At 44.1% G+C, this 14464-nt stretch overlaps 1 protein-coding gene across 7 annotated transcripts in view; it reads right to left on the minus strand.

Annotated features, from left to right (window-relative positions):
- Positions 1-14464, minus strand: part of LOC110529177 (ryanodine receptor 3) — a 250062-nt gene that overhangs the window by 216567 nt on the left and 19031 nt on the right. For all 7 annotated transcript variants that reach the window (XM_090242497.1, XM_090242492.1, XM_090242494.1 and 4 more), the window contains exon 2: positions 8160-8279. In XM_090242497.1, coding sequence (XP_090098623.1) covers positions 8160-8279 — 120 coding nt within the window. The remainder of the gene's footprint in view (positions 1-8159; positions 8280-14464) is intronic.

A 14464-nucleotide genomic window follows, 5' to 3' on the forward strand; every position in this document is an offset into this window, starting at 1 on the left:
GCCGTACATACCTACACGTACGCTATGGTCACAAGACGCAGGCCTCCTAATTGTCCCTAGAATTTCTAAGCAAACAGCTGGAGGCAGGGCTTTCTCCTATAGAGCTAAATTTTTATGGAATGGTCTCCCTACCCATGTAAGAGACGCAAACTCGGTCTCAACCTTTAAGTCTTTACTGAAGACTCATCCTTTCAGTGGGTCATATGATTGAGTGAAATCTGGCCCAGGAGTGTGAAGGTGAACGGAAAGGCTCTGGAGCAACGAACAGCCCTTGCTGTCTCTGCCTGGCCGGTTCCCCTCTTTCCACTGGGATTCTCTGCCTCTAACCCTATTACAGGGGCTGAGTCACTGGCTTACTGGTGCTCTTTCATGCCGTCCCTAGGAGGGGTGCGTCACTTGAGTGGGTTGAGTCACTGATGTGATCTTCCTGTCTGGGTTGGCGCCCCCCCCCTTGGGTTGTGCCGTGGCGGAGATCTTTGTGGGCTATACTCGGCCTTGTCTCAGGATGGTAAGTTGGTGGTTGAAGATATCCCTCTAGTGGTGTGGGGGCTGTGCTTTGGCAAAGTGGGTGGAGTTATATCCTTCCTGTTTGACCCTGTCCGGGGGTATCATCGGATGGGGCCACATTGTCTCCTGACCCCTCCTGTCTCAGCCTCCACTATTTATGCTGCAGTAGTTTATGTTTCGGGGGGCTAGGGTCAGTTTGTTATATCTGGAGTACTTCTCTTGTCTCAGGACTACCTGGCATGATGACTCCTTGCTGTCCCCAGTCCACCTGGCCGTGCTGCTGCTCCAGTTTCAACTGTTCTGCCTGTGATTATTATTATTTGACCATGCTGGTCATTTATGAACATTTGAACATCTTGGCCATGTTCTGTCATAATCTCCACCCGGCACAGCCAGAAAAGGACTGGCCACCCCTCAAAGCCTGGTTCCTCTCTAGGTTCTGGCCTTTCTAGGGAGTTTTTCCTAGCCACCGTGCTTCTACACCTGCATTGCTTGCTGTTTGGGGTTTTAGGCTGGGTTTCTGTACAGCACTTTGAGATATCAGCTGATGTAAGAAGGGCTATTTAAATACATTTGATTAGAACTCGCAAATCACTCCCTAGTCCTCACACACTGGCTAGTCTACCAATCAGTCCTCACACACTGGCTAGTCTACCAATCAGTTCTCACACACTGGCTAATCTACCAATCAGTTCTCACACACTGGCTAGTCTACCAATCAGTCCTCACACACTGGCTAGTCTACCAATCACTCCTCACACACTTGCTAGTCTACTAAACACACCCCAGTCCTCACACACTGGCTAGTCTATCAATCAGTCCTCACACACTGCAAAGTCTACCAATCACTCCACAGTCCTCACACACAGGCTAGTCTACCAATCACTCCCCATTCCTCACACACAGGCTAGTCTACCAATCAGTCCTCACACACTGGCTAGTCTACCAATCACTCCCCATTCCTCACACACAGGCTAGTCTACCAATCAGTCCTCACACACTGGCTAGTCTACCAATCACTCCCCAGTCCTCACACACAGGCTAGTCTACCAATCAGTCCTCACACACAGGCTAGTCTACCAATCAGTCCTCACACACAGGCTAGTCTACCATTAACTCCCCATTCCTCACACACTGGTTAGTTTACCAATGCTTCCTACCACAGTAGAGTTCTCTGTCATTATTATGAAGGTGAGGGAGGATCAGGGAGTTATCCAATACTGTACTTAGAGAGTAGGTGCTTCCTGTATATCCAAGTGAATACATGTTTGTGGTGAGCAACAACATCAAATGTATTATATGAGTCAAGATGGGTGCCAGACTGTGAATCTCCTTTCATTAAAGCTATGTTTCCGGGAGAGCTATTCCTTTAATGGAGGCCCAGACAGAGACCCGGACAGAGACCCTGACAGAGACACAGACAGAGACCCTGACAGAGACCCAGACAGAGAACCCTGACAGAGAGCCTGACAGAGACCCTGACAGAGACCCAGACAGAGACCCAGACAGAGACCCAGACAGAGACCCTGACAGAGACCCTGACAGAGACCCAGACAGAGACCCAGACAGAGACCCTGACAGAGACCCTGACAGAGACCCAGACAGAGACCCAGACAGAGACCCAGACAGAGACCCTGACAGAGACCCAGACAGAGACCCTGACAGAGACCCAGACAGAGACCCAGACAACTCAGAAAAGACAAAGCGGTTTCCTGCCAGGCTAGAAGGCAGTGTGATGACACAGATATATAGGACAGTCAGGAAGGGACGACAGATTTTGCTATGACTATGGCACAGTCAATCATGTGTTAATCACACACACACACACACACACACACACACACACACACACACACACACACACACACACACACACACACACACACACACACAGGTGGTCTGATTGGTGGGAAGGGAACGAGAAAGGGGCAAACAGAACTATATAAGTTGGGAATTATATGATGAAAAACAGTAGAACTCAAAGCCTTATCTTTCCTATGGCAAAGAGTAGACGTGAATCACAAGCTAAAGTTAGTGTGGCCCACCATTGTGGAAATGTTTTTCATTTAGGAAATCAAAATGATTTTGGGGAAACAATAGTGACGGATAATGATTTAATTGCAAAGGCGGGGTCCATCCAATTATAGCAAAAGTTCTTAGATAGGAGAGACAAAGGGAGGTCCATCCAATTATAGCAAAGAGTTCTTAGATAGGACAAAGGGAGGAACATCCAATTAGAGTAAGTTATTTGCTAAGAGAACAACGGGAGATGAACTGTAATGACATGGTAATCATAGCCAGTGTCGTCTAACTACTGAACTGGTAATCATAGCCAGTGTCGTCTAACTACTGAACTGGTAATCATAGCCAGTGTCCTCTAACTACTGAACTGTTAATCATAGCCAGTGTCCTCTAACTACTGAACTGGTAATCATAGCCAGTGTCCTCTAACTACTGAACTGGTAATCATAGCCAGTGTCCTCTAACTACTGAACTGTTAATCATAGCCAGTGTCGTCTAACTACTGAACTGTTAATCATAGCCAGTGTTGTCTAACTACTGAACTGTTAATCATAGCCAGTGTCGTCTAACTACTGAACTGTTAATCATAGCCAGTGTCGTCTAACTACTGAACTGTTAATCATAGCCAGTGTCGTCTAACTACTGAACTGTTAATCATAGCCAGTGTCCTCTATCTACTGAACTGTTAATTATAGCCGGTGTCCTCTAACTACTGAACTGTTTTGTATTACCATTTCATTTAATATAATGACTGACTGCTGCCCAGGGGTTGGAACCGGTTCAGGGAACCGAACCGAAAACCGGAAAATAACTACAGAAAAAAAGTGATCTCTACTGTTCAGGAACAGAACAGTTATTTTAAAAGCCTGGAAACCATGGAAACCTGTTAATAACATTATTTTACATTTAGGGCATTTTTTAAAAATGAAATCAAATGTTATTTGTTACATGCTTTGTAAACAACAGGTGTAGTAGACTAACAGTGAAATGCTTCTTAATCAACAGGTGTAGACTAACAGTGAAATGCTTCTTAATCAACAGGTGTAGACTAACAGTGAAATGCTTCTTAATCAACAGGTGTAGACTAACAGTGAAATGCTTCTTAATCAACAGGTGTAGACTAACAGTGAAATGCTTCTTAATCAACAGGTGTAGACTAACAGGGAAATGCTTACTTACAGGCCCTTCCCAACAATGTAGAGAGAAAATATAGAAATGATAGAAAAATAATAACAGAAGGAATAAATACACAATGAGTGAAAATAACTTGGCTATATACAACAAATACACAATGAGTAATGATAGCTTGTACACGGGGTACCAGTACTGAGTCCATGTGCAGGAGGTAATTGAGGTAGATATGTACACAAAGGTAGGGATAAAGTGACTAGGCAACAGGATCGATAATAAACAGAAGCGTATGTTATGAGTCAAACTACTTAGTGCAAAAAGGGTCAATGCAGATAGTTAAATAGTTAACCACCTGGACTATTTATCAGTCTTATGGCTCGGGGGTAGAAGCTGTTCAGGGTTTTGTTGGTTCCAGACTTGAGGCATCGGTACTGCTTGACGTGGGGTAGCAGAGAGAACAGTCTATGACTTGGGTGGCTGGAGTCTTTGACAATTTTTAGGGTCTTCCTCTGACATCACCTGGCATAGAGATCCTGGATGGCAGGACGCTTTTGCCCCAGTGATGTACTGGGCCGTACGCACTACAGTCTGTAGCGCCTTGCGGATGGACACCACGCAGTTGCCGTACCAAGAGGTGATGCAGCCATTCAAGATGCTCTCAATGGTGCAGCTGTAAAACTTTTTGAGGATCTGAGGACCCAGTCAAATCTTTTCAGCCTCCTGAGGGGAAAGAAATGTTGTTGTGCCCTCTTCACGACTGTGTTGTTGTGTGTGGGTCATGATCATTCCTTAGTGATGTGGAGGAACTTGAAGCTCTCGTACCCGCTCCATTACAGCCCCATCGATGTGGTAGCGGTCGTTCCCTGTAGTCCATGATCAGCTCCTCTGTTTTGCTGAAGTTGAGCAAGTTGTTTGTCCTGTCACCACACTGCCAGGTCTCTAACCTCCTCCCTATAGGCTGTCTCATTGTCTTCAGTGATCAGGCCTACCACCGCCGTGTAGTCAGCGAACTTAATGATGGTGTTGGAGTCGTGTACGGCCACACTGTTGTGGGTGTACAAGAAGTACAGGAGGGGACTAAGATACAGTATGTACGTACGGTCACTGTGGGGACGATGTCGTTGATTTACTTATTAATGAAGCAGGTGACTGATGTGATAAACTCCTCAATGTTTTTAAATGAATCCTGGAACATGTTCTAGTCTGTGCCAGAGAAACAGTCCTGTAGCTTCATCTGACCACTTCCGTATTGAGTCACTGGTACTTCCTGTTGGAGTTTTCGCTTGCAAGCAAGAATCAGGAGGATGGAGTTATGGCCCGATTTGCCAAATGGAGTGCGAGGGAGAGCTTTGTATGCATTTCTGTGACTGAAATAAAGGTGATATAGAGTGACACGCTGGAAAAAAATTAGACAAGACGGATTTCACTTTCCCTGCGTTAAAAACCACAGGACACTTCGCCTCTGGATGTGCCTTTTGTTTACTTATGGCCCTATACAGCTTGTTGAGTTCAGTCTTGGTTTGTGGTGGTAAACAGACAGCTACGAAAAATATAGATGAAAACTCTATTGGTAAAAAGTAAGTTCTTCAGCTTATCATGAACTATTCTAACTCAGGCAAGCAAAACCTCCAGACTTCCTCCACATTTGAGATCTGCCACCAGCTGTTGTTAACAAAGAGACAGCCCCCCCCCCCCCCCCCCTAACGCTGCCGTAAGGTCTTGACGACGCATAGTGAAAACGAGCTAGATGTATATTATCCATGTCCTTGTTTAGCCACGACCCCGAAAAGCACAGGATATTACAGTTTTTCAGGTCCCGTTTATAGTATAGTCTCAAACAGTGTTCATCCAGTTTATTCTCCAGTGATTGTACGTTTCCCAATAGAACGGCGGTAGAGTCCGTTTATTTGCTCGCCGAAGTAGTCTCGTCAGGGAGCCCGCTCGTTAACCTGTTTTGCGCCGCCTCTTCCATTTTCAAGTACCGGGGATTATGGCCTGGTCTGGAATGAGCAGTACATCCACAGCTGCCCGACTCAATGAAGTAGAAGTCTTCATTCAAATCGAGATTAGTGATCGCTCTTCTGATGTCCAGAAGCTGTTTTTTGGTCATAGGAAATGATGCCCAGAAATATTATGTGCACAAAAAAAGCTAAGATCAGTGAAAAGAAGGCAGCTATCCACTGCAGTGCTATCTTACATTACTCGCTCTCTCCATCCTGTTTGAAACAAGGCTCTAAATGAATACTGCTAAAAACGGTAGCAAAGCAATTAACTGCGTGTCCTGAACACAAAGTGTTATTTTGGGGGAAAATCCAATATAACATATTACTGAGTACCGCTCTACATATTTTCAAGCATAGTGGTGGCTGCATCCTGTTATGGGTATGCTTGTCATTATTAAGGACTGGGGAGTTTTATCAGGATATAGAAGAAACGGAATGGAGCTAACCTCAGGCAACATCCTAGAGGAAAACCTGGTTCTGTGTGCTTTCCACCAGAAACTGGGATATGAATTTACCTTTCAGCAGGACAATAACCTACAACACAAGGCCACATTCACACTGGAGTTGTTTACCGAGAAGAAAGTGAATGTTTCTGAGTGGCCGAGTTACAGTTTTGATTTAAATCTACTTGCAAATCTATGGCAAGGCCTGAAATGATCAACAACCAATTTGACAGCGCTTGAAGAATTTAGAAAATAATAATAGGTAAATATTGCACAATCCAGATGTGAAAAGCTCATAGAAACTTACCCAGAAACACTACTGTAATCGCTGCCAAAGGTGCTTCTACAAAGTATTCGGGTGTGACTATGTATATGTTTGCTAATTTATAAAAAATAAAATAAAACTTAAATATCACATTTAGATAAATATTTAGACCCTTTAATCAGTACTTTGTTGAAGCACCTTTGGCTGCGATTGCAGCATAACTTCTTCTTGGGTATGACACTACAAGCTTGGAACACCTGTATTTGGGGAGTTTCTCCCATCCTTCTATGCAGATCCTCTCAAGCGCTTTCAGGTTGGATGGGGAGTGTTGCTGCATAGCTATTTTCAGGTCTCTCCAGAGATACTCAATTGGGTTCAAGTCCAGTCCACTCTAAGATATTCAGAGACTTGTCCTGAAGCCACTCCTGCGTTGTTTTGGCTATGTGCTTAGGGTTGTTCTCCTCTTGGAAGGTGAATCTTCGCTCCAGTCTGAGGTCCGTAACAGCGCTATGGAGCAGGTTTTCATCATGGATTTCTTTGTACTTTGCTCCGTTCCTCAATCCTGACTAGTGTCCCACTACCTGCCGTTGAAAAACATCCCAACAGCATGATGCTGCCACCACCATGCTTCACCATAGGGATGGTGCCAGGTTTCCTCCAGATGTGACGCATGGCATTCAGGCTAAAGAGTTCAATCTGGGTTTCATCAGAACAGAGAATCTTGTTTCTCATGGTCTAAGAGACTTTAGGTGCCTTTTGGCAAACAGTGGGCTGTCATGTGCATTTTATTGAGGAGTGGCTTCTGTCTGGCCACTCTACCATAAAGGCCTAATTGGTGGAGTGTTGCAGAGATGGTTGTCCTTCTGGAAGGTTCTCCCATCTTCACAGATGAACTCTAGATCTCTGTCAGAGTGACCATCAGGTTATTGGTCACCTCCCTGACCAAGGCCATTCTCCCCCATTTTCTCAGTTTGGTCAGATGGCCAGCAATAGGAAGAGTCTTGGTGGTTCCAAACATCTTCGATTTAAGAATGATGGAGGCCACTGTGTTCTTGGGGAACTTCAATGCTGCAGACATTTTTTGGTACCCTTCCCCAGATCTGTGCCTTGACACAATCCTGTCTCGGAGCTCTACAGACAATTCCGCCAACCTCATGGCTTGGTTTTTGCTCTGACATTCACTGTCAACTGTGGGAGCTTATATAGACAGGTGTGTGCCTTCCTAAATCATGTCCAATCAACTGAATTTACCACAGGTGAACTCTAATCAAGTTGTAGAAACATCTCAAGGATGATCAATGGAAACAGGATGCACCTGAGCTCAATTTCAAGTCTCATAGCAAAGGGTCTGAATACTTATGTAAATAAGGTATTTCTGTTTTTTATTTTTTATACATTTGTAAATAAATTCTAAAAATCTGTTTTCACTTTGTCATTATGGGGTATTGTGTGTAGATTGTTGAGGATGTTTTAATTGATTGAATCCGTTTTAGAATAAGGCAGTAACGTAACAAAATGTGGAAACAGTCAATGGCTCTGAATACTTTCCGAAGGCTCTGTATATAGGCTACCTGAACAGGAACCCAGTGGACCTGCAGTCTAAGGTACAAACTAGGTACGGTACTGCATTGTAAACAAACACCACTTCCAGCTGACCCCTGGCAGCTATTTAACATATTTGTTCAGGTTTTCAAATTCTCCTTCTGCGAGATGACTTTCCTCCTGCAACCAAACGGTTCAAATTAAGAGCCACCATCAGTACCAAGCATTAAGAGACACTCCTCTTACCTTAGCCTCAGAGGTAGGTTCCAGGAAGCATAGTCGATTACCGAGTCCCTCCACGGACAGACAAAACTTGCGATTCTCTTTCTGGATGGTGGCGACACTTTGAAGCACCACCTCATCATCCTGCCAGAGAAGAAGAGAACATTAGGAGACGTTCTGTACAACATGAGGAGACGTTCTGTACAACATGAGGAGACTTTCTGTACAACATCAGGAGACGTTTTGTACAACATGAGGAGACGTTCTGTACAACATGAGGAGACGTTCTGTACAACATGAGGAGATGTTCTGTACTGGTCCTGGAAAACAAGCAACACAATGCCAACCAGAAATCTGCTTCCACCAGGCCAACTCTTTCTCACCAGGCCAACACTTTAACCAGGCCAACTCCTTCTCACCAGGCCAACTCTTAAAGCAGGCCAACTTTTTCACCAGGCCAAATCTTTCTGACCAGGCCAACTCTTCCTCGACAGGTCAACTCTTTCACCAGGCCAACTCATTCTCACCAGGCCAACTCTTTCACCAGGCCAACTCTTTCATCCAGGACAATTCTTTCACCAGGCCAACTCTTTCTCACCAAGGCCAACTCTTTGTCACCAGGCCAACTCTTTCTCACCAGGCCAACTCTTTCTCACTAGGCCAACTCTTTCTCACTAGGCCAACTCTTTCTCAACAGGCCAACTCTTTCTGACCAGGCCAACTCTTTCTGACCAGGCCAACTCTTCCTTACCAGGCCAAATCTTTCACTAGGCCAACTCTTTCACCAGGCCAACTCTTTCACTAGGCCAACTCTTTCACCAGGCCAACTCTTTCACCAGACCAACTCTTTCTCACCAGTGCAGATAAAGATGGAGATATGAGGAGAACAGACTTCAAGATCAGACTACTGAGATGCAGGCAGGATATTGGGTTTAAAATGGGTCAACAGTCTCAGTCTTACACCAAATACTTCAGATTTGTTTTCCTCTCGCCGTGCTATACGAGATAAATGTATAATCAAGGATAGTCATCGATGATATCTCTGTTTCTCCGCCCTTACAAACACATCAAACGCTGGAGGGTCATTGTGCTGAGCAGGCCCATGCAAGATTTATGAATGGAATGAAAAGATAGTAAGAACATGAATAATTCATATATAATCATCTGTTTTATCAGCATATATAATCATATCAGAGGAAAAGAGCTAGAGAGGATAACCGATTGGTCTTGGTATCAAAAACAGTATTAAAAAGTCAAAAAGTTACAGCCCTTCTGTTGCTAGAAACAGTACGTTACACATGAAAACTAGGTTCTGAAATCTTGTTTTCAACCCCGGTTCCATTATTAAACTGATTCAGGGAAACCTGGGTCTTATTCACAAATGTACACCACAGCAAAACATTTTGCAACGGCAAAAAAATAACAAGCTTTTTGTAGTGGACAAGTTTAGGTAATTTCTCTCCATTTCCTTCCTAGTGAATACGACCCTGGTTTTAATGCATGAGGAAAGTTACGGTTGGACTGTAGTCAGGAGATCCAACTATTGATCCTATGTCTCTACCACTGTGTACTCCCACTCAGGCCACGGATATTGATTTGTGTCTCTGACGTTTTCTCTCTCTCTCTCTCTCTCTCTCTCTCTCTCTCTCTCTCTCTCTCCCTCCCCACATTGATTGGAACTGATTGTTACTATGGTTTTGTGCCTCTGGCTCTATTCAAGCAGTATTGCTTCATTACATCCAGCCCTCCTCACACAGCTGGAGCTACCAGCTGGTCAGTGTATCAGAGTGGCTCCTCATCTCATCTACCTGATGACGTAGTCCTGCCTGGGGTCAATTCCCACCAACGTCACCCTTAAAACATTCAACCGGCACCTCTGGTTTACGTTTGTTGACCTTCTAAACCACACAATTACATATAAGTCATGTAATTCAACTCACCACAACTGCTGCTTAGTTTGAGATCTACATCATTATGCAATAATGTTCTAAATGATTGGCCCCCCACAAAAAGCCACAACAATTCCATTATAAACATGTGAATGTTGGTCATAAACGATAGGCACAAGGCTAAGTAAGCTAACTGGACTCACACTGTGGTTATACTTTATAACAGATGCTTGTGGTCTGAATGATTTCGCATGAAGTGAAATGTCAAACTGTTACTGACAGACGGGGGCTCGACGGACATGAGAATGTTGATCATAAACGATAGGCACAAGGCTTTAGTAATACAACATTTACTGTCAGCTAACTGGACTCACACTGTGGTTGTACTTTAGAACAGATGCTTGAGGTCTGAGTAATGTGAAATGTCAAACTGTTACTGACAGAGGGGGCTCGACGGACTGAAGAGAGGAGGCTTCCAACTCTACGGAAGCAAGTTTGATTTCTTAATTAACCTATAGTACATATCTATCTCTCGCTCTCTCTCGCTCTCTCTCTCTCTCTCTCTCTCTCTCTCTCTCTCTCTCGCTCTCAGTGGATTAGACATAAGGCAGAAAGCATTGATGTTGGCCCAGAGTCTGGGAGTTGCTCCCTCTGAAAGACTGGGGGCTGCAAAGCTACCATTTTCCCTATATAGGGCCCATAAAGTTCAGGGAAAATGTAGTGCACTATATAGTACCCTGGCCTGCAGAAGATCTCAGTAACGCAGGCTTGTCTCCCCTTTAAAATTAAGTAAATGTTTTGCTTTCTTTTCATACACCACCGACTGTTCGGGATAGCTGGTATTTCTGGTAGCTGAGAAAACTTAGCAGCAGAACAACTGGAATGCTGGGTGTTTGAGAGGGAGAGGTAGAGAGAGAAAGAGAGAGAGAGAGAGAGAGAGAGAGGTAGAGAGAGAGAGGGAGGGAGAGAGAGATAGAGAGAGAGGTAGAGAGAGAGAGAGAGAGCGAGAGAGAGAGGTAGAGAGAGAGAGAGAGAGGTAGAGAGAGAAAGGGAGGGAGAGAGAGAGAGAGAGGTAGAGAGAGAGAGAGAGAGAGAGAGAGAGAGAGAGAGAGAGAGAGGGGTAGAGAGAGAGAGGGAGGGAGAGAGAGAGAGAGAGGTAGAGAGAGAAAGAGAGAGAGAGAGAGAGAGAGAGAGAGAGAGAGAGACATGTAGTGTAGATGTATGAGTGTTTGTGTGTTCGTGTGTGTGTGTGCGTACAAGCTTGTTATGTGTGTATTTGTATATACAGCAGATGTAACCATAAGCCCCCTGGATAGGTGTAAAGCGTCTCAGTAGGACCAAAGCCTTCCACAGAGCTCCTGTCTTTGTAGGGGGCTTCTCACTCTCTCCCGATCTCAAGGCTTGATCCTGAGCCAGAGAATCTCAATCTGAGTCTGCAGCCAACTGATCCTGTGACAGCAGTAGCATGAAGGAAGGCTGTAGCCACCCAGACCTGGGTTCAAATAGTATTATGTATATTTGTTCAAATATGTCTGCTTCGCTTGATTGAGCTTGCCTGGCACAATGGAAGCAATGGAACAGTCCCAAAAGTGGTAACCCCACCTTTTTTCGTGCTTCTCGTTCTTCAGACAGGCTCAATCAAACGCTTAAAGTAATTTGGAAGAAAACAATCAATATTTGAACCCAGGTCTGAAACCATCTGTTAGAAAGCTAAAGAGCCGCATCACAGTCTATCTATAGGGCCCTAGGGGGCTGCTGCCTGCGTAAGGGAGAGGAGGATCCACCCAAGTCCCCAACTTTCAAGAGCAGAGCAGAGAGTCCCCCCCTCCACCAACCATCACACCACCCCTCTGGCTCTCTCCAGCCTGCTCAGAGCATATGCCACTCAACCTTGGAAGTACTCTTCCTTCCTCGTTGCCTTCGTCTTTCTCTCTCTGTCGCCCTCTCGCTCTCTCTCTTCTTCTCTCTCTCTCTGTCGCTCTCTCTCTCCTTCTCTCTCTCCTTCTCTCTCTCTCCATCTCCTCTTCTCTAAGCAGCAGACCTGGGACCTGCTTAAAGGACAGGAGCAGGTGTGTGTGGCCTGATGGATCCACAGGGTGGTAACCTGAGATCCACCGATACTCCGCTGAGCCAAATAAACTGTCACAACTCCTCCTCCACCCACCCTCCACCGACCCCCAGCCAACCTGCACTTATACTATATACTATACTACTTTGACACGGATGATGTTCACATGCTCAGTTGGAGGTTTGGGAGAAGACACGGGAAAGTAGACTACTAGATACTGAATGGAAGCAATGAGGTTAATACTGTGTAAAGCCTTGTTCCCACCTGCCAGGGTGTGGAGTAGACCTCCTAACAGACGGACGGGGTTAGGAGTCGTACATGTCTCATAAAAGTCAGACGAGGCGATAAGTGCTGATAGAGTTAGATGTTTCTAGCTAATATAAGAACACCAGGCTCAACAGTAAGAAAACATTGTGACAACGATTACAAGACAACAATTTGTGTAGCCAAATGTTGCATTAATCTGAAAGATAACATGACTAATCTGAAAGATAACATGACTAATCTGAATGATAACATGACTAATCTGAATGATAACATGACTAATCTGAATGATAACATGACTAATCTGAATGATAACATGACTAATCTGAATGATAACATGACTAATCTGAATGATAACATGACTAATCTGAATGATAACAGGACTAATCTGAATGATAACATGACTAATCTGAATGATAACATGGTTAATCTGAATGATAACATGACTAATCTGAATGATAACATGACTAATCTGATAACATGACTAATCTGAATGATAACATGACTAATCTGAATGATAACATGACTAATCTGAATGATAACATGACTAATCTGAATGATAACATGACTAATCTGAATGATAACATGACTAATCTGAATGATAACATGACTAATCTGAACGATAATATATCTAATCTGAATGATAACATGACTAATCTGAATGATAACATGACTAATCTGAAAGATAACATGACTAATCTGAATGATAACATGGTTAATCTGAATGATAACATGGCTAATCTGAAAGATAACATGACTAATCTGAATGATAACATGGCTAATCTGAATGATAACATGACTAATCTGAAAGATAACATGACTAATCTGAACAATAACATGGCTAATCTGAATGATAACATGACTAATCTGAATGATAACATGACTAATCTGAAAGATAACATGACTAATCTGAATGATAATATGACTAATCTGAATGATAACATGACTAATCTGAAAGATAACATGACTAATCTGAATGATAACATGACTAATCTGAATGATAACATGACTAATCTGAAAGATAACATGACTAATCTGAATGATAACATGACTAATCTGAAAGATAACATGACTAATCTGAATGATAACATGGTTAATCTGAATGATAACATGGCTAATCTGAAAGATAACATGGCTAATCTGAAAGATAACATGACTAATCTGAAAGATAACATGACTAATCTGAATGATAACATGACTAATCTGAAAAGTATGTGAGGTAAAAAGCAGTGGACATTGGACCCACGCTGGACAAAGGCTCCATGCCAAACATCATTGAATGTGGTGGTTACTTACTAATTTATGAAGTGTGAAAATAAATTAACATGTAATAGTTTTCTGTGTGTTTCCTCTTCGAATCAAAAGGTTTTAGGCCTCAGGAAATCAGAGAGAAAGAGAAAGAGGGAGGGAGGGAGGGAGGGAGGGAGGGAGGGAAAGAGAGAGGGAGAGAGGGAGGGAGGGAGGGAGGGAGGGAGGGAGGGAGGGAGGGAGGGAGGGAGAGAGAGAGAGAGAGAAAGAGAGAGGGAGAGAGAGAGAGAAAGGGAGAGGGAGAGAGAGAGAGGGAGAGAGAGACGCTGAGATAGAGACAGAGAGAGAAACAGAGAGAGTGCTAGTACATTTCAAATCTACTGAACCTCACCACAGCCACAGGAACCTAAAATAACCCAGATTCATCATCAGCCCTGTGTTCAGCTAGTCACCTCCTGCTCTCACTGAGTTCTGGGCCCTAAGCAGGTTAACTACTGAGACAGCCTGTTACATATAAAGTCTGTTACATGTTCAACAGCCTGGTATTGGCCCACAGAGTCTGTTACATGTTCAACAGCCTGGTATTGGCCCACATAGTCTGTTACATGTTCAACAGCCTGGTATTGGCCCACAGAGTCTGTTACATGTTCAACAGCCTGGTATTGGCCCACAGAGTCTGTTACATGTTCAACAGCCTGGTATTGGCCCACAGAGTCTGTTACATGTTCAACAGCCTGGTATTGGCACTGAGTTTAATGAGATGTTTGGGTCTGGATGAGGGCCTGGATGGCGATGGTCGGTGAGAGTAGGCACACATCCACCTCTCACCACCGAGACCCCCGGACATCCACCTCTCACCA

The sequence above is a fragment of the Oncorhynchus mykiss genome, chromosome 8, assembly GCF_057628025.1.
Source record: "Oncorhynchus mykiss isolate SJ-2025 chromosome 8, ASM5762802v1, whole genome shotgun sequence".
NCBI classification, from domain to species: Eukaryota; Metazoa; Chordata; class Actinopteri; order Salmoniformes; family Salmonidae; genus Oncorhynchus; species Oncorhynchus mykiss.